The 23,654-nt window shown below is 60.4% G+C and overlaps 9 protein-coding genes and 3 non-coding genes across 12 annotated transcripts; 6 read left to right on the top strand and 6 right to left on the bottom strand.

Annotated features, from left to right (window-relative positions):
* Positions 1 to 1,180: 1,180 nt before the first annotated feature.
* On the top strand, positions 1,181 to 1,259 carry EHS24_006880. The gene has a single exon. It is a non-coding gene; the product is annotated as a tRNA-Asp (tRNA).
* A 433-nt stretch (positions 1,260 to 1,692) lies between these two features.
* Positions 1,693 to 1,776, top strand: EHS24_006879. The gene has a single exon. It is a non-coding gene; the product is annotated as a tRNA-Lys (tRNA).
* Positions 1,777 to 2,035: 259 nt separating this feature from the next.
* EHS24_006878 lies at positions 2,036 to 2,125 on the bottom strand. Its single transcript has one exon. It is a non-coding gene; the product is annotated as a tRNA-Asp (tRNA).
* A 532-nt stretch (positions 2,126 to 2,657) lies between these two features.
* On the top strand, positions 2,658 to 3,778 carry SDH4 (membrane anchor subunit of succinate dehydrogenase, Sdh4; the record flags this gene model as incomplete). Its single annotated transcript, XM_028622273.1, has 4 exons — positions 2,658 to 2,721; positions 2,945 to 3,031; positions 3,325 to 3,473; positions 3,554 to 3,778. The coding sequence occupies 4 exons, from the start codon at positions 2,658 to 2,660 to the stop codon at positions 3,776 to 3,778; spliced, it is 525 nt and encodes a 174-aa protein (XP_028477165.1).
* Positions 3,779 to 3,997: 219 nt separating this feature from the next.
* On the bottom strand, positions 3,998 to 6,037 carry RAD52 (DNA repair protein rad52; the record flags this gene model as incomplete). The annotated part of the gene is made up of 9 exons (XM_028622272.1): positions 3,998 to 4,112; positions 4,171 to 4,454; positions 4,494 to 4,710; positions 4,752 to 5,047; positions 5,099 to 5,221; positions 5,261 to 5,401; positions 5,440 to 5,513; positions 5,562 to 5,581; positions 5,649 to 6,037. The coding sequence occupies 9 exons, from the start codon at positions 6,035 to 6,037 to the stop codon at positions 3,998 to 4,000; spliced, it is 1,659 nt and encodes a 552-aa protein (XP_028477164.1).
* A 343-nt stretch (positions 6,038 to 6,380) lies between these two features.
* Positions 6,381 to 8,070, top strand: EHS24_006875 (uncharacterized protein; the record flags this gene model as incomplete). The annotated part of the gene is made up of 6 exons (XM_028622271.1): positions 6,381 to 6,591; positions 6,629 to 6,750; positions 6,790 to 7,108; positions 7,149 to 7,282; positions 7,321 to 7,410; positions 7,450 to 8,070. 6 exons carry the CDS (start codon positions 6,381 to 6,383, stop codon positions 8,068 to 8,070), a joined length of 1,497 nt encoding a protein of 498 aa, XP_028477163.1.
* Positions 8,071 to 8,160: 90 nt separating this feature from the next.
* On the bottom strand, positions 8,161 to 9,702 carry EHS24_006874 (uncharacterized protein; the record flags this gene model as incomplete). Its single annotated transcript, XM_028622270.1, has 2 exons — positions 8,161 to 9,540; positions 9,583 to 9,702. 2 exons carry the CDS (start codon positions 9,700 to 9,702, stop codon positions 8,161 to 8,163), a joined length of 1,500 nt encoding a protein of 499 aa, XP_028477162.1.
* An 850-nt stretch (positions 9,703 to 10,552) lies between these two features.
* On the bottom strand, positions 10,553 to 13,196 carry EHS24_006873 (uncharacterized protein; the record flags this gene model as incomplete). The annotated part of the gene is made up of 5 exons (XM_028622269.1): positions 10,553 to 10,723; positions 10,772 to 12,549; positions 12,606 to 12,790; positions 13,056 to 13,066; positions 13,140 to 13,196. The coding sequence occupies 5 exons, from the start codon at positions 13,194 to 13,196 to the stop codon at positions 10,553 to 10,555; spliced, it is 2,202 nt and encodes a 733-aa protein (XP_028477161.1).
* Positions 13,197 to 13,770: 574 nt separating this feature from the next.
* EHS24_006872 (uncharacterized protein) lies at positions 13,771 to 14,630 on the top strand (the record flags this gene model as incomplete). The annotated part of the gene is made up of 3 exons (XM_028622268.1): positions 13,771 to 13,776; positions 13,837 to 14,413; positions 14,491 to 14,630. The coding sequence occupies 3 exons, from the start codon at positions 13,771 to 13,773 to the stop codon at positions 14,628 to 14,630; spliced, it is 723 nt and encodes a 240-aa protein (XP_028477160.1).
* Positions 14,631 to 14,859: 229 nt separating this feature from the next.
* Positions 14,860 to 16,446, bottom strand: EHS24_006871 (uncharacterized protein; the record flags this gene model as incomplete). The annotated part of the gene is made up of 6 exons (XM_028622267.1): positions 14,860 to 15,040; positions 15,082 to 15,292; positions 15,337 to 15,442; positions 15,480 to 16,037; positions 16,074 to 16,210; positions 16,248 to 16,446. 6 exons carry the CDS (start codon positions 16,444 to 16,446, stop codon positions 14,860 to 14,862), a joined length of 1,392 nt encoding a protein of 463 aa, XP_028477159.1.
* Positions 16,447 to 16,950: 504 nt separating this feature from the next.
* Positions 16,951 to 20,959, top strand: EHS24_006870 (uncharacterized protein; the record flags this gene model as incomplete). Its single annotated transcript, XM_028622266.1, has 4 exons — positions 16,951 to 17,102; positions 17,147 to 17,430; positions 17,605 to 19,751; positions 19,796 to 20,959. The coding sequence occupies 4 exons, from the start codon at positions 16,951 to 16,953 to the stop codon at positions 20,957 to 20,959; spliced, it is 3,747 nt and encodes a 1,248-aa protein (XP_028477158.1).
* Positions 20,960 to 21,242: 283 nt separating this feature from the next.
* On the bottom strand, positions 21,243 to 23,142 carry EHS24_006869 (uncharacterized protein; the record flags this gene model as incomplete). The annotated part of the gene is made up of 7 exons (XM_028622265.1): positions 21,243 to 21,264; positions 21,315 to 21,430; positions 21,577 to 21,852; positions 21,935 to 22,063; positions 22,381 to 22,730; positions 22,776 to 22,893; positions 23,101 to 23,142. 7 exons carry the CDS (start codon positions 23,140 to 23,142, stop codon positions 21,243 to 21,245), a joined length of 1,053 nt encoding a protein of 350 aa, XP_028477157.1.
* Positions 23,143 to 23,654: the final 512 nt, after the last annotated feature.

Raw genomic sequence — 23,654 nt, 5'->3', positions numbered from 1 at the left:
GGTTGAAATGTCAACATCACAGTTGTGGTCCCCAGTACTTAGACAGCTGTTACCACTGGCATAGTACCAGACGCTCGAGTACCTCGCGGATCCGTGAGCACCGTGAGCCGTCCACCTCCAGACGAACTCTCTCTCCGAGGTGAACTGCGCAAAGACTGCAGCAAGAACACTTGTGTGAAACACACTAAATGTTAGGCCACGAAATTGTTTTTTTTTTTTTCTTGTGGCACAATTGTACTGAATTTCCCGCCCGTTTCGCCACAGTTGAATGCACATGTCCCCGGATACTGGTTATAGGATCACAAGCAATCACAATGGGCTCATGCGCCGCTTTTAATGGAGGTCCTCCGCGGTATGGCCTGTTATGCTTTGTAAGGGGAGTGAATATTGCTTGGAATAATTTGCTGTCCATAAACGTGGTGGTGAATAGTGCCTTCGGTCAACCAAGTTTACCACATCACAGGCAAGTGTGAGTGTGACATCGTCGACTATGAACTACCTCTGTTCCCATTTCAACAACGTCATCAGGGCGCCACAGAAGCGCTATCACGTCTCCACAGGTATGTCAAATTCGACGGGATACCCGTACTTCGCACTACGTCGCCACGCCCGGCGGGTTGCCATCGTACGTCCCATGCGCATGGCAGCAGGACCGTGACGCATATAGGTTGTGAAAAGAAATCTGTGATACATAGGTCAGAGGAATTGCTCTCCAGAGCAGAGGTACAGGTGACGGAGTAGCGACAACGACCAAAATTGGAGACGTGCGGACAACAACCTTTGCAGCTGCATCTTGTCCGGTCAACGTGGGCTGTGGCCCGGCCCTCCGCGTATCCATTTGGGCAACTAGGCCACTTATTCAACCAATTCAGCAGCAGATATCTGCTTCTCCACGACATTTACTGTCCTCCAAGTGTCATGTACCCGCAGAAACACCGCAACATCACTCATGGGAGATGTAGAACAGGCCAGGAGGAGATCGGAGGGAAGGAAATGGCCGATGAAGAATGGGGCATCCTCCTGTCCGTATTTCCTCAGCAATGGCTCTCTTTTTTACATATACATTGTCTAAACATGCCAGAGATACCCCTCTACGCATCAGACGAGCCCATAGGCTCCTAGAATCTCGTCAACGACGCCGGGAGTTCGCGGCGGCACCGGCGAGGACATCAACATCCAGTTCTTGATCGTATAACGGTTAGTATGCTCGCTTGTCATTGAGATCGCGGGAGATCGGAGTTCGATTCTCCGTCAGGAAGCTCGTAGAGTCCTCCAGGACTTATCCTTTTGCTTATGATGCAGACGGATGGATGGATGACATGGAAATGATGTTGGATGGCATGGTGGCGGGTGGAGTGGTTGATGTGGCATGCGAATGGTGCCGTGAAACCCGAGATCTGCTCGGGTCCTGCGCTTAATTTCCGGCGCGTTCCTGATCTGAACGGAACGTTCTGCCGATTTGTGCGGCGTGTGGACGACGACGATGGGGGTGGCGGCTTGGCGATCTCGTTGATGGCAGGCGACATGGCCGGCGTTGACATTGGAAGCAAGTCATGAACTGTGCCCACGGCAATGCGATAGGCTCCCCTATGCACTGACAGATCTCGGGCGGCGATGTAAGAGACCACAGAGGCGTTTCAGGAAATCCGAGTCGTCGACACAAGACCTCAACAGTCGTTGATCAACATCAAAGCCTGGTTATATCAGTCGGTAGATAGTTTGACTCTTATTACTTAAGACATCAAAATGTCATGGGTTCGAGCCCCATACTAGGCTACAGCATCTGCTTTTTGGACCTGTACACTCCCAGAGCTTCTTGCAGAGCGCCGCGGACGGTCGGAAGACGGTCTGCAGATGTCGAGCAGCTGGAAGTTTTCAGAACTGGCATCGGCGCCACAGACGGAAGTATTTTTTCCTAAGGGCAAATTACACTCGGAACCAAAAAAAATAGAACATGTCTCCCCCAAGGTGTACCCACCGCCTTCCCTCGTCTTCCTCTCCAGCCGTCCACCGTGCTCAGATGCCAAAAGAGAAGCTTCCTGACGGAGAATCGAACTCCGATCTCCCGCGATCAGTGCAGAATTGCAGTGACAAGCGAGCATACTAACCGTTATACGATCAAGAAGGCATATTAGGTTGTTTGTCGTCCGGCCGTGACGCGCCCAGCGCAATTACAAAGTCTTAGTCTGTGTGCCCCCGACCACCTGCACCTGCACATGTACTGGAATGTGGTCTGCCTGTGCATTCGCTGCGTGCCGGGAGGCAGGAAGGAAGATGTCGAGGGACCGGGTGGAGACACTGACAATGGGACGGTGGTGCCACACTCTTTAAATATCCCCCCCTTTATTCACCCACTTGTGTGTGCGCAATGCGGCCCAGTCGATTGGCTGTGTGTGGGGGTGGCCATCGGGGGGCGGGAGGACCGTTTGTATAGCCGTATTACTCCGACGCTCCCAACCCCGTGATCCCCCGGTATGCACGCAGCCAGCCAGCCAGCCCGCCCAGCCAGCCCAGCAGTCTCTCCCCAGCCAGCACGCAGGCACCACACGCCCCCGGCTCTCGCTCGCTCACGATTCAGAGCCAACCGATGTCACCTGGGATCCCTTCGTCGCTGTTGCGCATCCTCCCTCACCACTCCTCACCACTCCTCACCCACCATGTCCTTCCTCCGCACCGCACCTGCCTTCCGCGCCGGCCTCGGCATGCGCACCATCCACACCTGTTCGTGCTCCCCCCGCGCCCCTCCCCGTCCCCCGTCCCCCCCGCTGCGCGAGGCAAAGCAAGTGTTGGCTGCTCTACCCGGAATCCAATAGGAGCGCCGACATTTCGACCTTGCCTCTCCGCCCCGCCAACACACCGCACACCGCGGACCACACCACCACCACCACCCTCTGCCCCGCTGGGCAACATGCCTAGGAGGACTGTTTGCTGACGCCTTGCACAGCGCGTGTGGCTGCCGTCCAGGCCTCCAAGCAGGTCCGCGCCATCGCCGCCGACGAGACTGCGGGCTTCAAGTACACCGCGGAGAACGGTAAGTGAACCGCACACACGCTCGCGCAGTCCAGTCGGGAGACTCGAAAATCCGGCCGTGTGGGCACTTCCTAGCCGCGCGCACTGGGATACATGACGGCTGGCGCTGGCGTCGTGCTCGCTACGAGCGCGCCTCTCGTAGCTCACACGCCGCTGTCGGTGGCTCGTTTTGAGCGGACATGGTTGTTCGCCAGGTCACAACTGGCCGGAAGTCCCGGAGCCGGCTGGATGCGAGCGTGCACAAACGTCAAACCGCCCCGCGCAACCTACCTGCCTGCTGACACCCACCCACAGCCATCCTCAAGGGCACTGTCAACGACGCCGTCGCTGTGCCGACCCCCAACAAGGCCCACGGCTCGTACCACTGGGCCTTTGAGCGCCTCGTCTCGGCCGCCATCATCCCCGCCACCGTCGCCGCCGCCGTTGCCTCGCCCACTGCCCACGTGAGTACAGTGACGCAGTGACGCACTGTGCAGCGCGCGCACTGCATATCAAAGCCTAGGCTTGCTGACACCTACCCCAGCCCATCATGGACGGCGTCCTCGGCGTGACCATCCTCATCCACTCGCACATTGGCTTCTCGGCGTGCATCGACGACTACGTTGACGAGCGCAAGTTTGGCGCGCTCGGCACCGCGTGCCGCTGGCTCCTCCGCGTCGGCACCGCCGGCGCCCTCGTCGGCATCTACGAGTTCAACACCAACGACATTGGCCTCACCGAGCTCTGTGAGAAGGTCTGGAAGGCTTAAAACACTCCCTCCCCGAGTTTAAAAGGTGTACCAGTAGGACATGCAGCTAAAAAAAACATATCGCAACGGTCTTTGTGGCAGTGGGCAGGGAGACGCTCTTTCGAAATGGTGTACATGAGGACATGGGAGGAGGAAGAATGGAGGGGAAACCCGGGGTTTCGCTGACAGGACACTGACTATGAAAATGGAACTAAAAAGGAGTCTGCGAGGCGTGGTTGGTTACATGATGCGGGAACGCTTGGCTTGCCAGTCCGTCGTGTTGGTCTCCTCGCTCAATGCAACGCGCGGCGCGCCATTGGCGTGGAGGGGACCGCCTTTGCTGGGGGACTGACTTCTGGGCCGTGGGTTAGTCGCTGGGGACACAAAACGGGGATCTGTCTGCTGCGACTCACCCTTCCCTCTTGACACCACGCGCGCTGGTGAATGCAGAGTACTTGCCGGGCGTGGTGTCGAGCTGGTCGCTGCTGTTGATCTCGAGGTTGGCGCCGTGGACCTTGAGGTTGGTGACGGCGCGAGCGGCCACAGCGTTGACACCACCTCCGGGGATGGCTGGGTTAGGAGGCGACTCGGCACCGCGGGGTGCGGGCGCGGGCGCCCCGTTACCAGAGGCAGCCATGATTGCGGCCAGTCGGCGCGACGAAGCAGACGAGGCAGACGAAGTGGCCGAGGTTGATCCCTGCAACGTCAGCTTTCCGACGAACCCTCGTTAGCTCACCCCATTTGGCTTCGCGAATCCTCCCACCTGCTTCCTCGCACCGCCCTCGGCATCGCCGCCCTTGGCCGACTCGTTTAATGACTTGGGTGGGGTCGGGACCTTTGCTGGGGCCGCTTGCTGGGCAGGTTGGAGTGGCTTGTCTGGGCGGTGACGGTGCTGGTACGCTGGCGCACCGCTTGCTGGGGCAGCAGCGGTCGCCATTGAGCGTGGTGCAGGTCTGCAGAGCTGTCAGAGTGGGACGAACTGGAAACAACTCACGGTGCAGGATCGATATTCTCGTCCATCGCCACCGCCTGCATGTCGTCAAAGAACGACTCCTCTTCCATGAACGCAAACTCGCTGTCGCCTTCCATGAATGAAAACTCGTCATTGATGGAACGCAGCGGCGGTTCTGGGGATGGTGGGCGGGTAGGAGTGCGGACAGCGGGAGGAGGGGGTTTGGAGTTTCCAGAGACGTGCTGAGGAACAGCCGACGCCGCTGCACGAGAGGGGCCAGCGGCCGGCTGGGGAGCAAACTCGGCCCTGCGCTCGAGGTCGTTGGCATTGAGCTTGACCTGGGCTTGGTTAGAGAACGGAAGGAAGGCGAGGGAGAGAAGACAACGTACCATTGGGACACGCATCTTGCCCACTTCCTTGGTGTAGTCACGGTCGTACAGGCAGTTACCCAGGACATTGCCAAAGTGCTTCATGGCACGCTTGACGGCGTCTGTCACTGCTTCCTTCTGAGCCTGCTGGGTTAGTGCATGCCTGAAGGGTTTCCCACCCACCTTTTCCAGCGCATTCGCCTTGCCCTTCATGTTCTCGCAGTGTCCGTATCCAATGTCCTCGTGATAGCAGCCGTCTTGCAGAGTGATGCGCACAACGCAGGTGATGCCGACGTTGCAGCGTCCCTCGCCGTTGACGTCCATCTGGAGGTAGGTAAGCGGGAAACTGCAGAAGTACCTACAAAGTCTGTCTTCAGTGAGACGATTGACGAGGACCATCCGTTAAAGCCAAACACGTCGTTGGCGAGGTTTACAGCTGGAAGACGTTAGCTTGTGACGAGCAAAACCCGTACCACTAGCTCACCTTTCCATCCTTCAATGTAGCTGCCCGTCAGTACACGCGTGTTGCCTTCGTTCTCCTTCCCTCGCCGCCTTCCCTCTCGCCACTCACCTGAGCTTGGGGCCACCACCGGGACCTGGTCGAGTACTGACATACTCTGGTCCGAGTTTACGCTGCAGGCGGGCCTGCATAGTGGCCACCCTCTCCTCGGACCACTGCGTGAAGCGACCCGGTCCGCCACCGCCAAACTGGCTGTTCCACGGCATCGGCGAGCCGTGGTGCGCTCCCCACTGGCTGCCGTCGTTGCCTGCCATCGTGCCCATGCCCATACCCGAGTTGTATGGAGCTGGAGACGCGCGATAGCTGCTGTTGCCGTTGTTATTGTTGTTGCGGTATCCGTTGGTGTGGGTTGGTGTCTGGAGCGGCTGGAGGCCGGTGGACCCAAACGAGGTGTCCATCTGTTGCAGGGATTGGGCGAGGAGGTGGCCAGAGAGTGTCATGCGTTCGTGGGGCCGGGGGTGAGGGAGCCGGGGGTGAGTGAACGTTGCGATTGACTCGTGACTGGGTATCGATAGTGCTGGAAAATGGAGTTGGGGATGGTCAAGAATGGGAGATGTGATGTATCGACTGGGTGCGTGGTGGTTTGTTTTGGTTGAATCGAGCTGACATCACCTGGGGGCAAAGACAGGCGCGGCGGGTGGGATAATTTGCTTCCGCTCCACCACCGTCACTTGGGACGCGTTTCGCGACGGACGCGCCCTTCATGACACCTGGTCCTGTCGTCTTGACATTGTTTGACTCTTTCTCGCAACAGCTTGTGGCCAGCTGAATCAAAGCATCAAGATGGCCAGCGAGATCACATTTGAGGTTGGCGAGCCCCTGCGCCGCCCAAAAGTCGCCTACTCGTCGATTCCCGAGCTCTCGGCGCCCTTCTTGATCGACCCGGCCCAGCGCAGCTACAAACACCAGTACTCGAACATTTATTTCGTCCGACTCGTTCAGCTGAGAGAGACCGTGGAGAACCAAGCTGCTGAAAGATGGAGGAATGTTCGAGGTGGGTGATTGCCTTCATGTAACCGCTGACCCATCAGGCCGGCCCAAGCTCCTCCCGCGTATCCTTGACATCCAGCGCACGCAGCTCTGCTACCTTGTCGGTACGGTCTACATGGACATGCCGCTCAAGCCAAACGTTCTCGAGGACATGGCTCGTAGTGTGGGTAGAAGCTTGTCGGGATCCTAGCTGACCCACCAGAACTGGATCGCCGCCCCGACCCCTCGTGCCAAGTTCTACTCCACGCAGGACACGGTCCACCTCGAGGACGAGAGCGGCCGTGTGCGCCTTGTCGGAGATGTGATCCGCCGCGAGAGGGACAGGGAAGGCGGTGGCCTCGTCACTGGCGTTATCATGGGTGTCTTGGGTGTGGAGACGGGTAATGGCGACTTTGAGGTCGTGGATCTTTGCTTTGCCGGCTTGCCAGATGTGTACCACCCCAAGGCTGGTCCGTCGACCGAGGGCAACGGCAAGGCAAAGGCAAAGGCCGAGGATGATTCTATGGATGTTGACGACGAGGGTGAGTTGCAGTGCTTCTGCGGCCACAACTAACATTCCAGCGAAGCCAGACGTTGAGAGCAAGACTTGGGTGGCCATGGTCTCTGGCCTGTCTGTCGGAAGCGAGTCGGCTCCCCTGGACCTCAAGGCGCAGCTCCTCGTGGAATGGCTGATGGGCGAGGACGGTGGCGTGGTGGTGAGTTTGGTGTTGTTGTACCCTTGCTAAAATCTTAGGACCATCTCGAAGGTGCAAGGATAGCGCGCCTTATTCTCGCCGGCAACTCGCTCGTGGCACCTCAGAAGGGAGCCGACGAGAAGAAGCCAGTGAGCTTTGCGGTATCGCCGCCTCTAACTGACCCCCAGAAACGCTTTGCAACCTCCAACCAACCCCTGTATCCCAACCACCCAACCAAGACATTGTCCACACTGATCTCGGACCTCCTCGCCTCCTCCTTGCCCATCAACCTCGTCCCCGGCCCCTCGGACCCAGCAGGCGCCCTGCTCCCACAACAAGCGATGCCCAAGGTCATGTTTGGCGGCAAGAAGATGGAGGGGCTGGAATGCATGACCAACCCTACGTGGATGGAGATTGGCGAGCGCAGTTTCCTCACCACGGGCGGACAAACGGTCGACGACGTGTTCAAGTACCTGCCCGGCAAGTCGCGACTGGCCATGGCCAACCGCACGCTGGAATGGCGCCATGTCGCGCCTACAGCGCCCGATACGCTCTGGATCTATCCCTTCCCCGACACCGACCCGTTTATCATCTCCCACCGTCCCGACGTGTACATTGTTGGCAACCAGCCCCAGTTTGAGACTGCCATCGTGGGCGGAGATGACCCGACACGGATCGTGCTCTTGCCCAACTTTGCGACGACCGGGACCGTCGCTCTTGTGTGTCTCGAGACACTCGAGATTAAGACTGTCAACTTTGAGGTGCCCGCTTGGATCGGCGATGTTGCCACAGCGGCCACGGAGGAGTAGAGGAGTAGATGTGAGAGAGAGACATGATGTATACGCATCCTTATGCTACAAAAAACGAGCTTTTATGTCTACTGGTCTATATTGAAAACCCTAGGCCGGCACCCTGCTCTCAAAGAGCGCCATACCCCGGTCCCCATGCCTGTAACCCATCGTCACCTCCTTGGCCGCATGTTCCCCAAAGTGCACCGTCCAGTTCATCCTGCCGCCGCGCCGCTTCCAGCCAGACGGCACGTCCTTGGCGCCTTTGACAGGCGGCGGAGCGCGCGCCGCCGGTGTCGCCAGTCCGCCGGGGACATCGCCACTGCCGTCAAAGGCGAGCACAAACGCCCGTTTCTCAGTGACACCCCACACGCGCCCGCCCTCGCCGGCAAGCGCGTACACGGGACTGCCCCGGCCGCCGGGGGAGAAGAGCGACCAGCCCGAGGACCGGGGGCTGCGCACGTCCCACACGCTCACTTGGCCGTGCTGTGCGCCGCCGGCCGCGACGCCGTGTGCGCCGACAAAGGCGCAGCTGTACAGCCCAGCATCGGACCACGGGTCGGACAGTTCCAGGACGGGTGCCGAGCCCGTGCGCAGGTCGTGCAGGCGCGCGACGCCGTCGTGCCACGCGCTCAGGAGGGTGTGGTCGCTGCTGCCGACCGAGCTCTTGAAGGGCGGCTGGACGAGGCCGTACGCTGCCGAATGCTGGGGCTGCACGCCGTGCAGGACGGCCGTGCGCTGCATCCCGGATGGCGCGAGTGCGTGTACGTGGATGCCGCCGTTGAGGCCCAAGAACGCCCGCGAGTCGGTCAGAAGCGCGGACCAGGCGCGCGGTGTTGGCAGTTGGAGTTGCGTGGGCGGCAGCCATGGACTCGACGCGCGCCAGAGACGGACGGTGCCCGCTGGACGCGCGTTGCCCGGCAGCGTCATGGAGGAAGGGGAGCTCGCGCGCGACCCGCCCGACGACGCGGTGAGGAGCATGTCGCCACATCCAGCGAGGACATGAATGTTGGAGCCCTTCGGGTGGACGTAGTGTGCCGTGCTTTTCATCGTGTGGTCGCCTTTGGCCGGGGACAGCTCGAGACGCTGCAGCGTGCCGTCAAACTGCGCGACGGCAACGCTTCCTCCAGGCAGCTCATGCACGCCCACCACGTCTGCCTCGGACCCGCCCGTCGAGATCCGGTATTCCTTGGCTCCGCCAACCGTCTTGCCCGCGAACCGCCGTCCAGGGTGGAGGAGGGGGTGGACGACCAGACTCGTGCCCACACCCAAGATCAGGCGGTCGGGCGTGAGCTGCATGGCTGGGATGGCGCGGTCACGCCACGTTGGGCCAATCTGGATGGCGTACAAGTCGTGCCGGGTGAGTGCGCGTTCAAGCTTGCTGTTGTGCGCGAACAGCTTGTCGGACGGCCACGCGCTTGACACGGGGCTCAGCGTCGTGTGTGCGACCGAGTGGTGCGTGAGGTGCAGCGGGATACCGAGAGACATGACCTGGACAACTGTCAGCTACACCTGGCAAAACAGATAGCTCACCCGCGCGTTCATCCGCCTGGACACTTGGCGTAAGCGCACGAGATCCACATCCACAAGCAGCTCAAAGACGTGCGCGAGCGCATCGTCAGGCAGGCCCTCGAGGGACGCAAGCGCGGCCATGGGATGATGCGGGTCGATACCGCCTCCGCTTCCCATTCTTTGACGTGTCTCTCCAACGGCCAACGGAAGCGACCGTGAGTGGGTGGATAAAATGGCGACGAGGTGGGAGGATACCAACGAGTCGACGAGCGCAACTTAATCTTTTGGGTGGCAAATGGCTTCCCTCCGCACACAGCCCCCGCCCCCGTCTAAAAACACAATAAGTAGAGATGGGTCCGGCCTCGATCTCAAGATTCGAACCCTCGGAATTAGGCGCCCTCCCCCCACTCACTCCTCCTCGCTCGCCCCCCACCACTTCCTCCTCTCGCCAGTCGGTCGGTCGTAATCCTGGTGGATTCTTCAGGGAGCTCTCTTGCGGTCGGGTGCAGCCCTGGTCAGAATGGCTCGGGCCAGGAGCTCTCCATCTGGCCCGAGCCATCCATCCACTTACGCGCGCGGAATCTAGGTATTAAGGCGGACCCACCCAATTAACCAGTCCGGCAACGCAGCTTCATACTTTGGTGGAAAACAGGGACGCAATGAGGGAGACGTCACGTGACCCAATCCATGCGGAGCGGTATGTGTGTGTCCATTAGGTAATCTTGTCCACCTCCACCACACGTTGCACTGCGCGCTAGGCCGTGCGTCCTGGAACCCAGCAGGGTGTACGGACTCTCCCTCATACCGCCATGTACCGCCTGTCCGCATTCTTAAATACACATGCCATGCCAACACTACAGGTATCCGGCTACACAATCCACGGGTTCAAGACCACAACTACCAACTGACCACACTGCCCTTGCTCCTTTCCTCGCTCGAGATTGTACAAGCCCGCAGCTTCGCTTTTGCCTCTTGCCTGGCTCTACTTTGCTCACTGCGCCTGCGCTGCGGCCGGGGGCGGGGGTGCGCGCCCGGTGCCTTCGTTCTCGAGCGTCTCGAGGAGCTGGCCCACGAGCGTGTCCATCTCGGCCGGGTCGCTGTCGCCGCCAGTGCTGGAGGCGACGAGTCGTCGGTACTGCGCCATCTTGGCAGTGATTCCAGCCTGAAAACTGTCAGCTTCTTTGCCTCTCCTTAGCTGATTCCCGCTCACCTCGGTCTGCGCCTTGACCATCCTGTTGACCAACTCTATCCTCTTGCGCCTCTTCTCCTCAATCTCCCACCGCAGACGGTCCTCCTCGGCGGCTGCATCAGCAGGGACGGCGGTGAGGCCCTCGAGGTCGCTATAGTCCTCGCCAGCTTGCGTCGGGTCCTCGCCATCACGCCAACGACGTTCACGTGCCTGGTCAGACTGGATCCAGCGTTCGGCACCGAGCGAGAGCGCCTCGCCAAGCTTGGTTCGGAGTTGGGCAATGAGGGCGTCAAGCTCGGCTTGCTTGGACTCGAGCGGCTTGGTCTGCTCGCTGAGGGTGTGTAGGGTCCGGCCGGTCTCGTTGACTTCGGCGTGAATGTTGGTGAGCATCGCTTTGGCCTGGAGGATGTCGCGCTCCTTGGCCGAAAGTTCGGCGTCAAAGCTTTGCGCGAGCGACTGCATGTGTTGGGTAATGTCCTGCAGGTGCTGCCCGCCAGCGAGACGGGCCGCTTCGGACGAGAAGAGGACGGGGTGGTAGTTGGCAAAGACGCCGGCACCAAGCGAGTTGGGGTTGCGAGCCACGGTGGCAGTGTTGGGGAGGGTACGTGACATCATGATATCGGGCGACGAACGGAAGCGCTCGTCCTCGAGGATATAGTCTTCGGCCGACTTGAAGTCGCGGTTGCGAATCTTGGGGTCGGCACCGTGGTCTAAGAGAGCCTTGACGATACGCTTTGAGCGAGCACGAGCAGACAGCGTCAGGGCTGTCTCGCCGTCCTCGTCCTGGAAATTGACAACGTCGGCAAGCTCTTGCGGGTAGTCGGAGAGACGAGAAAGAATAACCTCCATGTAGTAGCGGGCGGCGTGCGTCTTGCCCTTGATGAGGGCAAGGTTGGCAATGTGGTGGAAGACTGTCCGATTTTGCTTGTCAATGTTGAGGGTCGAGCGGTGGAGCAGCTCAAACACCTCGGGAAACTTGCGCAGGTCATAGTTGTTGGTAAACATGACACTACGCATGAGCGGCGTCTGCTCGAGGTTGTTCTTGTCAAAGATGCGAGCGCCAGCCGACAGCAGCAACTTGATGACACGGGTACGTCCCATTGCGGCAGCCCAGTGCAGGGCCGTGTGGTGGTCGTCGTCAATGATACCGTTGGGGTCCCAGTTGTATGGCGGGTTGGTGAGGACAGACGGGATCTGGGTCGACTCGGAGACAAAGTAGTTGAGGATAATGTCATTGTACTCGTCCTGAGTCAAGGGACCCTCGATGCCACCATACCGTGGACTGCCCTGCGGGGTATGGACTGCGCTGCTGCCGCGTGCTCGCCTCAACTGGTCATAGTCGTCTTCGTCATCCATCATCGACGAAGCCGGACGCTTCCTCGACGACTCGCCCATACCATTGCTGGAGAAGGGGCCGTCAATGTCCATACCGTCCGACGACGGAATCTCGGCGGTCGGGAGGCGCGAAGAGGCGATAAGAGGAGAAGGGGTGGCCGACTCGCTCATAGCGCCGCCAATCGACTCGGTGTCGTCTATCGATCCCAGCACCGAGTCTGGCGTACTGGGGCGCATCGCACGGTCGCCCGCTCCTAACCTCGCGCCAACGGCCTTGAACGGCATACCGAGCGTGTCCTTGACCTTGGGCTCCTTGTTGCGCTTGGTTGGGGGTGCAACGGCATGTTTGGGAGCTGGAGGGGGCGAGACGGAGCTGGGGACAAAGTCGATAATAGGGCGCAAGAGGTCTTCGACGTTGTACTGCTTGGCAAGTGCCAGTCCACGCTCAATGGGGACCCATGTGCCTATGGGTCAGTCAACAACCACCAATGTTTTTTGTTTTCGATCCGCCAACACGTACCCTGGTACTTTCCGTAACCACCTTGCACTTTCTCGTGCTCTCCCTTCTGCACCTCGCGCTCGAGGACTCTAGTACGCTGGGGCTTGTCAAAGCCCGCCACCTTCAATATCTGCGTGGCGTTCAGGTAGGCGTCTGACCGCCGGCGCATCACCGCCACATTGCGACAGATAAACTCGTACACGGGCCTGTGGGAAGAAGTGTCAATGAAAGTCATGCGCGTGCGCAATCTGGCCGTGGGGCACGGGGACCCAAGGATACGGAGCAAACTTACACGCCACTAGATCAGTGTATCGCGGAAGGAGTGTAGTCAGGAGGTTGGATGGAGGATGGAGAATGGGCGTCGCGGGAGGGGAAAGACGGGGGTGTGAGGGGGAAGCCGGAGTGTCAGTAGGCACAACAAACATTGGGACGCCAGTGTTTCCTGCGCGCCGTCGATCCTGCCAAACATACCTGTACGTTGCCTGCGGTACGTGTCAGCAAGTGATGCATCCATGCGATAGAGCTGTACGCTGCAGCGTAGAGCTGGTTACATACCTTGTAAATGGTGTTTGGGCCGCCGTCGCCCGAGGCGGCCGCTTTCGTCTTGCCCATTTCGGAAGTGAGGGTTTGGGGGTAATTCGGCGCGCGTGTGTCGCCTCAGAGAGAGGGGCTGCGACGGAAGAGGGGGGATTGCAAGAAGAGGTGCCCGATGCAGGTGGGTGTGTTTGCCTGTGGGGTGTCTGTTGTGTGTGTTGTGGGGGGGATGATGAGGTGGATGAATGGGATGTGGATGGCGGGGAGAACGATGACGGCGAGAGGATGGACAGACGGCGCGCGCACCAAAGGGGTTGGTTCAATGTACGGGCTGGCTGAAAGGGGCCCACGGCTGGTCACGCGTAGACGCGTCGAGCCCGCGCAACAGGTGGAGGGGGCGGGGGCAGACACACACGGGGGCGGGAGCATATTTGGGCTCTGGCGGGTGTCCCACTCTGGGATCGGCCGGAGATATCGGGAGATATGGAGCGTGGCACACTCGAATCCGGCGGAGTGGTGGAGGTATGCGCTAAATGTTGAGCGGGCTGGCTGTGGGTGTTCACCTTGTTGTTGCCACCCCACACCAACCACCCATCGATCGTCCTCTTGCTGCTGCTGCTGCTGCTGCTGCTGGGCAGCCACTCCTAAAACAATGAAGGTACGCACAGACTCAGACAACGCTACAATACATGTAACCGCCCCGGCTCACGCTCGTCAGATCTCCAACAACGCACCTCAGCACTTGTCCAACTACGAGGTCCTCCAGCACTTTCTCGAGCTCAAGACGGACAATGACCGTCTGCAGAGCCTGGTCGGCAACCACACCAAGCGTGCAATTCTGAACGCGCGTGCCCAGTATCCATTGGGCAAATTCGACCGTGACCAGGAAGTGGTCGAGGTCGAGGACGCCGAGATTGACGTTCTCGAGGCCGAGGACGTAGCGTCGCGCCGCGGTGTATCCGACGAGCTGGTCTGGGTCCAAGAAGAGGTCCTCAAGTACCTCTGTGCCGACTACAACGTCACCGCCCGCCAGACCGAGGACGGCATCCAGAAGCTTGCAGACGACCTGCAAGATTACAAGCTCACAAAGGCCGAGCTGCTACAGGTGTGCAACTTGGCGCCCGGCAGCGATGTCGCACTGCACATGGTCATCGAGGAGCCCGAGACACGCCTCGCCCACCCGTACGAAGAGACAATCAGCGATATGGTCGCCAACGTTATCGCCCCGACTCTCCTGCCCAGTGTCCCAACACACCTCCTCCCATTTGTCAACACTGTCAGGCCAACCGATATTGGTGAGTACTGCGGTGAAGCGAGCCGAGCCGAGGCATGGCTTGCACTGGACCTGGACCCGGACTAACACATCTTCTAGCTCAGACGATTCTGGACGACACGGCAGAGTACGGCCAGGACGAGGAGGGCTACGAGGAGGAAGAATACGTGTACGAAGCAGAGTGGGGAGCCGGTCGCGAGGGCGCGATCGACGACGAGGAGGACAACACCATGGACTAGACATGAGAGTCACCACACCCTCTCAATGTGCGGCGAAGGAGGAGGACCATTTTTTACACTTGTAGGCATTATCACATCATATTGAATCATGACGGCGGCTCAATGGGGGTTGGGTTGGGTTACGGGGTAGTAATGAAGGTGGCAGGGGCGAATGGAGTAGGGGGAAACTTATACACTACGACTACGAAACTATCTTCTGCACATCGTATGAAACGTTCATGCTGGCGCTTTAGCCAAATATGCTGCCGTTGATAAAGTAGTTGACGGCGAACGACGCCAGGCTGCCGAGAGCCAGACCCGAGACGAGGGAGAAGGCCGCAAGCGTGCCAGCAATGTCCTTCTCGTCTTCAGAGATGGCCGGGTTGAGCTGCGGCGAGGAAGCGGTGATCATGATGATACACGACACGGCACTGGAAGGTGGTCAGCTCGATGCGCATATGAGGAAGCTCACCCATTGGTAAGACCAAAGAGCAGGAGAATAATGAAATAGAGCCAGTCGCCAATAAGCGCCTTGTGCAGCTCGGCGTGTGTCGGGGTGTTGCATGCGAGGAAGAGAGGGAAGAAGACCACGCGCGCGAGGGAGAGGAGCATGATGGTCGAGACACGGAGCTTCATCGCGCCAGGGATCGATGGAGCCCATGTCCTACCGACATAGTCACCAACTGAATGGGTTAGCGGTACACTTTACATCCTTGGTGCCACCCACTGTTGAAGACGAGGAAGTGGGCGCCAATAAACACGGCCGGTTGGAGAAGCCATGGTGCCGGGTCGCGCACGGACGTGATAGTCGTCGTGATGGGTGGGAAGATGGCCTGGTGGTGTGAGCTTGGCGTGGCTATGTCAGCTCACCAGTGTCACGATGAACACGAAAGCGACGGCGGCTTCAAGACGAATGTTCTTCATAAACACCCTCCTCGAGACGTGACGTTTGCCACTAATCTCCTCGCGCTGGACGAGTGGCGCGAGCACAGCCACGTAGTCTGGGTGCTCTGTCAAATGCTTGAGGGCGGCGAGACACACCACTGCACCAGCAGCACCCATTGCCCAGAGCCCCTCAGCAGCCAAGGTGGAGTGCTTCTCCGCCGACCCACCGCTACTGCGACCAGCGTCGACGATTGCAAGGGCCAATTGCACCCCTGAGACAACCACGGCAATGCCGCCCTGACCGGACATGACGGCCAGCATCTCCGTGCTGCCCCATAGCGCAGCGAGAGCAAACACTGCCGACTGGAGGTACGAGCTCGACAGCGAGAGGAGGAGAGTAGCGCCCATGAGCACCGGGAGGAGCAGGGAGGACCCCGAGTCGCTGAGGGAAGGGAAGACGAGGGGGAGGAGCGGGAATGTCATAGCAATGGCGGTGGCGAGGAGGAGGAGTAACGACCAGCGCAGGCGGGCGGTGGGCATGGACTGCGCATGAGCTTCAGAAGGTACACAAAAGCTTACCTTGCCAACAGTGCGCTGGGCAAGACCGAGGAAGAAGAGGTTGGCAAAGCAGAAGACAGTGCCAACATAGGAAGGAAGGTTGGTGGCCAACGGGCCAGTGAAGAACGACGAGAGGAGGGGGAACGTGCAGATAAGCGCTGACTTGTCAGCTGCGTTGGACCTCCACGAGCTTACCATTCCAAGGGAGAAGGATACCAGCTCCAAGCGCCCAGAAGCAAATGTAGACATCGCGACCTTCGCGCGTCCGGAGGTCAGCCTCGCGCCTGGGTGCCGGCTGCGGTGGCGCGCCCTCCTCTGAAGCGATAGGAGCGTAGTTTGCGTACTCTACGCGGCTGGTGGAGCCGGAGAGGAGGCTGCGAAACGAGGCAAGCATTGCTGCTGGCCGACCTGTTGGGAGAGCGGCGACCAAGAGTTGGACGCCAAAAGGACGCGTATGAGGATGTTGGTGGAGGATGGTGGAGGATGGACAGACTATTGCATCACACAACCCCCCGCCTGCGCCCAGCCAGCAGCTCCGCCATGAGCCAACCTGGAAAATGGCCCCGTTCGACCAAATGGCACCTCTCCGCCAAAGCATGTTGAGCGTCTTTCCCCCCTTTCGTGTTCTGTTCCCAACAACAACCCTCTGACAGCATCAACAGTGTCCTACACGGCACAGGCGTAGAGACGAGAATTGGGTCTCTTTGTCCATTCTATCCTACACATCCCTGTGTCTCCACTTCGAGCTCGCCATCGAGCTATACCATCCTCCCTTTGAACCCACCACATCGAAAAGCGAAAGCCAAGCGGCGCCCAACGTCAGCCGACGCACTGGCGACCTCTGGCTTCCAACCGCTGCTTGTCCGACTGGTGTAACCTTTCGGACTCAGTAACTAGGATGGAGTCGATGTACGCCGAGGGCACCATGCTCAATGGCTCGGCATCTACGTCTCGCCCACAACCCCAACCACAAGGGCCACAAGATGAAGGAGTCGAGGGCAAACTACCCGGCCCAAAGCCGATGAATGGGGCCGCCAACCAGGACGAAGGGTGCGGACAGCATGGACTTGCCCCCCTCAGCTAACCAGTCCCAGACCAAGTACATCGCCCATCGAGGTTGAGCCTGCGATGCCGGTTGCATCATCTTCGTCGGCGGCAGCATCAGCATCAACGTCGGCTCCAGTGCCAGCTACAGCCCCCTTAAACGGCTCACGAGCAATCTACCCACCCAACGTGGTGCCCAACCCGGCCGCGTCTCTGCCCGCCGACCGTGTCGATGCCGTCCTGGGACCCTTGCAACGGCCAGAGTTCATCCCTGGAGACTTGGACGAGCGTATCGTCCGCTCCAGCGTGTGGATGAAGACTGTCCCATCAACCGGTACGCAGAAATCCCTTTTCGGATCACTCCAGCTAGCTACTGACGGTACACCAGACGAAGTAAGGTTCTTTGTCCCAAACTCTTGCCAAGAATGCCTCGTTGGCAAGGCATTGTGCGACCGCGATACACCATCATGTAGCCGATGCGCAAGGCTAGAACGGACATGTGTCCCAGGCGACCTGCTAGTGATCAAAATGAACGAACCGCCAGCTCCACCACCACGAGCCCCCCAGCCAGCACCCCTGCGCAGCCCGGACAAGGGCAAGGGCCGTGCTGTTCCTGGAGCGGACTCGGACGACAACGAGAGTGCCGACGAGCGCGAGCACGGTCATGAACACGAGCACGACCACGACCATGAGCATGACGCCGACACGACCGAGGGCGGCCGCGGCAAGCGTGTGAGGAAGAAGCGACGCCTCTCAGCCTCGGACGAATTGGACCCCAACTTGCTCAATTTCGACGGCACCGGCCTTCGTAAACCCCGTTCACGAGTGTCTCGTGTCGCTCACCACCTCCCACCAGCGCACAGCGGACCATTACGGCCCGAGGACGTGGTCGACAAGGACACGAGCTACCGGGATGCAGTCGTGGCTAATGACGCCCGCGAGGCGCTCGGTGACATGCGCGGATTCTGCCCAGCCTGGACCGACCGCAGGAGAGCCCTCTTTGCCGCCGCGGAATACTTGCGAAACCCCATCTCGACGACTGGTGCCAGTGTAGACATTGGCGCGAGCGGCCTGGCGCGGGGTGTGATCCTCGAGGGACACACCATCTCACCAGCATACTGGGGAGAGGGACGTATGGCTGGCACGATCGTAGCCCCTATTGGAGAGGCAAGGCGGAAGGCGCCCGACGCCGCTGCGAGTGGTCCACCACCATCACCAACACGACCTCCAGCGACTATTGCCGACGAGCTCAACATGGCGATGAAGAGTACCGACGAGCCAGAGGGCATCGCTCGTATCGCGACGGCAGCGACGGCATCGACCTCCAACGGCACCACTGCCAGCGTGCCGGCCGAGACCGCGCCGGTGGAAGCACTGCTCATGGCCAACCGCGCACGGACACCAGTCGCCCTCGCTGTCGGTCACGACTACCCGGGCGTCCCATTCAAGGTGCCACGCGCACTTGTTGTGCTGGGCTGGTTCTGGATCACCGAGGCGTGGACCGAGCCGGTTGGGCTGGGCGGGATGGTGGTGTGGAAGTTTACCTTTGAGTGGTGCACGGGCATCCAGAAGCAGCCGTGGTGGACGCCCAAGAGCAGCACCACCGAGCGTGAGCCGACACCCGCGGGGCAGGTTGAGGGTGACGTCCCTGCCTGGCCTGTCCGTGGACCAGGCATTGCCCACACGACGACTCTGCGAGGTGCCCAGACACAACAGCCACCTCCGGCAGGCCTCGGGGACGGCCAGGACTATCGTCAAGCGACCCTGTGTCCCGCCTGCAACACCTTTTCAGACCAAGTCTACGCCTCGCGTCATGTCTGCCTCAACGAAAAGTGTACCGCATACTTTGGTGACGCCTCGAACCGCGAGCTTGTGCAAGAAACCATTGGAGCACCAGCACCGTGTCGGCCAGACACGCGCATATTGCCTGAATCCCTTCGCCTGAGTCTTGCACCTCCGGGCCCATCAACAAAGTTCTCCGACGTCCAGCGCCACGATGCCCAGCGCGACTTTTGGCGCGCGTGGGTGTGCAAGCGGTGTCGTAGCGCAAACGAGCGCCGGGACTGGTTTGGATACCTCTGCGAGGCGTGTGCGCTCATCGACAAGCCAAAACGCAAAGTGTACACCTCTGAAGCGCTGGCTCCAGCCGCAAGGTTGCCCTGTACTGGAGCCAGGCCAGATGACGGATTCGCTTCCTGGACCGTGGACGCCAGTCGTGACGTGACCCAGTTCCCAGACTGCGTCAAGGTCCTCGCCCACACCGTTACACTGCCGTCTCGGGCCACCATCGAGGTGTCGCATGCCCTCAGCTCTGAGCCCATGGCCGCTCACGCTCACACCGTGTTTATGGGATTCCAGAGGCAAGGCCGCGACGAGGTGCCCTTGCGCCGCGAATATCTCAGTGCAAGCAGCAGTCGTGCTGCCAACCTGGCGCTCAGCCCGTTCTACACGTTGCTGTGCGGGCCCGACAATGCTCCCTTCACAGCCCATTTCCCCACTGGCGAGGCTGTAGCGTGGAGCGATGCGCCGAGACCATGCGGTGACGCAATGGACCTCATCTCGGAACGTGTCGGCAGGGTATACCCCGATCACGAGCCCTTCAACAGCCTCCTCACGGCGGCGATGCCGGGTGCTTTGTGGAAGGTGGACATGGCAGTAAGTCAAGTTAGGTAGAACTGTAGAATGCTAACTGACGCCAGACCGTTCCCGTTCCCGGGGGCACCCCCACGGCCTTCCTCGTCCTCGGCTCGGACTGCGTGGTCAAGTTCAAGCCCGCCTCGTCGAAGCGTGTGGGCGAACTCACCGCGCAACACGGCGACGTGGTCGTTGTCAAAAGCTCGGAGGCCGTCGACGTGGATTTCCGCATGGACGGCTTCGGGTTCATCTGCATCGCTCGTTCCGTTGCCGGCGGGAGTTTTCGCTCTTCTAACGGTATAACTGTTCCTGTGAACGGCAGCTGCGAGGCCAAGAACGATCTCGAGGACGCGCCGGAGCCCGAGGCCGAGTCCCAGCGGCGTGCATCTGGCTCGACGTCGCCCACGACATCCACTCACCACATGCCTCCTCCTCCCATACCTTCGAGCCGGCACTTGGATACCAGCTGTCCCCTGGCGAAATTCTACATTGGCCCAAAGCCACTCGACCCGACCCAGCCGCTCCACGCCTATTTTAGCCATTTTCGTCATCGCGGCAACGAGCTAGAGGCGGACGGCGCAGGCAACGACGAGAAGGCCCCCGTGTCCGAGCCCAGCAAGCCTGCTACTGAGCCTGTTCTCGACCTCGTACTCGAGCTCGAACTGCCCGACCCGTCCGACACGGCGCGTATCCTCCACCCAGGAGGGTACAGAGGCATCAAGGTCACGTACTCTGACGAGCCCGAGCCCAGCCTCGACGACGTCAAGATGGAGCTCGATGACGACGACGCCGAGGCAGAGGTCAGCGCGCCGCCGACATCGGGTCGAGGCCGGGGACGCGGCAGGGGACGCGGTCGCGGTCGTGGTCGTGGGCGAGGTCGTGGAGCTGCTACCACCGCCTCCGCCTCCGCGCCCGCGCCCGCGTCCGTCTCCGCCTCGACTGTCACTACCACTCCTACCCGTGGCCGAGGACGCGGCCGCGGCGCCAGTGCTGCCGCTGCGCCGTCTACGCGCGGGACGGCCAAGGCCGCGCCTGTGGGCCGTGGGCGGGGCCGGGGACGCGGGCGGGGACGAGGCAGGGGAGGGCGCGGCGGCCGTGGCCGGGGCGCAGGGTCCGCTGCTGGGATCAAGCACGAGGACCTCGATGCCATGGACCTGGACCAGGACCAGGACCGCCACGACATGGGCATGGACCACGGGCCAGTCGACGTCGTGGCCATGGAGAATTGAGACGCCCACGGCGGATACTTTGGCGAGGGCGAGAGTCATGTCGATGGTCCTCAGGCCGAGTAGGGCCGCGGGATCGGTAGCTCACAGACGGGGAGACTGGCGCAGTATAGTGCATGTCATGCTTTCATTTTCATGCTCCAACACCCATCCTGAGCGACTTGACTGCGTCTTTGACCAGTGGCCAGTGGCCAGTGCGGACTTGGCGACAATGTGCAATGGCATTCCTTCCATCGCTCGCCACTGCTAGCTAGCTTTTTGTTTCCTCTTTCTTAACACTGCTTCCTCACAACTCTGACACGTTTCCACTACGCGCTCAGCAGCCAAGTCATTCGCTCGCTTTCGCTTGCTCGCTTACTTGCTCTCAGCGTCGACGTGGATGAGGAGCTTGCCGGTGGTGCCGCGGCCCGAGATGTCAATCTGGGTCTGGCGGACACCGTCCTGGGTGAAGGGGTAGACCTTGTGGACGGCGAACTGGGATGTGTCAGCTCTGGCACGATGATCAAACGGTGAGCTGAGCTGAGCATAACCTCTCGGGGTTCCCTCAGCTCGGCTGGTACGTGGTGGAGCTGTGGATTCAAGACGAACCGGCAGCTCCCCCGGTCCTTTGCGCTGCTCACCTTGATACCACCAGCAGCGACAATGTCCGAAACGTCCTTGGCGAGGGCGCCAAAGTCCTCGGGCGTAGCGATGTAAGGGAACAGCGTGGGGCGGACGACCTTGAGACACTTGGGCGACAGCTTGAGGGGCGAGAAGGGGGGCACGGCGCCGGAAGCGTTACCGAACGAGACGATGGTGGCGCCGGTACGCACGACGAGGAAGTCCTCCTCCCAAGTGTCAGCGCCCACACCGTCAAAGACGGCGTGCACACCCTTGCCCTGCGAGAGGCTGAGGATCTGGCGGAGTCAGCCAAAGGGGAAGCGACGAGCGGGTGCGTCAGGCTAGCAACAGCACGCCCCGTCTCCCTGTTTTACTCACCTCCTTGACGTTGTCCTCGGACGAGTTCGAGGTGAGAAGGACGTGGTCGGCGCCGTTGGCCTTGGCGAGTTCGGCCTTCTCGGCAGTCGAAGTCGTGGCAATGACAGTGGCACCGAGGTACTTGCCGAGCTGAGGAGTACGGGTTAGCTAATCCGTGGAGCCGTGGAGATGGATGAGTGTGGAGTCCCCAATGTCCCGGAAATGCGTTCCGCCGCAGTCGCATACCACACAAGAGGACACGCAGCAGCTGCTGCATGCCAGATGCTGGTGGCCGCAAACTGTACCGCCAACGACAACAGCGGGGCCAGATAGTGGGTGCGGGGAGATGGCGGCGATTTCCAACCTCGGTCTTCAGGCAACGGCGGATTCCCACCGAGGACAAGAGCACCGGAACAACAGCGCGACGCAGAGACAGAGCATTTGAACAATGGAGAAGCGGTACTCACCTGGACGAGGACAAGGCCGACACCGCCAGCGGCAGCGCGGACGAGAATGTAGTCGCCCTTCTTGACGGCGTATGCCTCGCGGGTGAGGGCCAGGGCCGTGAGCGCGACAGTGCACATGCTCACGCCGTCGCGGGGCTCAACGTTGGCCGGGAGCGGGGCGACCTTCCACCACTGCGCGGTGGTGTACTCGGCAAACGAGGCGGCGGCGGGGGACCAGACGCGCTGGCCGAGGGAGAGCTTGCCCAGGCCGGTCTCGGTCATGGCGACCTTGGGCAGCTGGACGATGGTTCCGACAACGTCCTGTCCCATGACGAAGGGCAGGGCGACCTTGTACAGGCCGCTGCGGCGGTCTGGGGGGTGTCAGTTCATTCTAGACGACGGGCTGCCGACCTCACAGTTGTCGATGTAGTTGGCGCCAGTCCACTCAATCTTGATGAGCACCTCGTCGTCCTTGGGCGTGGGGACGGGGATGTCGCGGAGGACATTCTCCTCGGGGCCACCATACTTCTCGACCTGTCTGTTAGAAGGGGTTTCTTAAACCGGGGGGTAAGAGGGGTAGGGTGTTAGGAAGAGAGCGGGCTACGAGAGACATGCTGCGATCTCAACGAGACAGCATGTTGAGGAGGAGGGAGAACCCGTCGACCGCACCTGCCCATCCGATCTCCAGCACCTTGCCCGTGCCAGCTCGCATCTCTGATCACAGCAGCAGCGAACACTCACGAGGATGGCCTTCTGGGTAGTAGGGATAGCGACGGAAGACATTTTGCGGACAAATGTGGGCGAGACTGAGCGACGAAGGGCAGGAAGCATGAGAAGAAGTAAAACACAAGACTGACTTGGAGATGGGATGGCCTCCCCACCCCATGACGCACTTTGTCGTCTTATGGGTGCCGGCGACAGCCGGTGGGCGGAGGAACGGGGACAATTCCGAACGGGCGGGCAATGACTAATGGGCGCTGCGGTGACTAAGCCAGGTCGCAACCTGCGATAGGCGGTGTGGCAGACACGCCGTGCCAATGACATGATGGGCTCAAAGGTATGACATGATGGGCTCAAAGGCAATGACATGATGCCGCGGCATGCAATGACATGATGGGCTGGAAAGGTGGCAGCAACAGCCATAGAGGTCCCCCGGAGCGAGTCACACGAGTCAAGCGAGGTCGCAGCAGTATCTCGGTGGCAGCAAAACACGTTTGGGGGATGGAAGAGGTTCATCAAATGTGCATGAGGCGATCGTCAGAGCATTACACAGGCATTACACAGGCATTACACAG

This window comes from Apiotrichum porosum (assembly GCF_003942205.1).
Source record: "Apiotrichum porosum strain DSM 27194 chromosome Unknown scaffold_4, whole genome shotgun sequence".
Taxonomy (NCBI): domain Eukaryota; kingdom Fungi; phylum Basidiomycota; class Tremellomycetes; order Trichosporonales; family Trichosporonaceae; genus Apiotrichum; species Apiotrichum porosum.
Note: the sequence above shows the minus strand (reverse complement) of the source record. Positions and strands in the feature narration are given on the sequence as shown.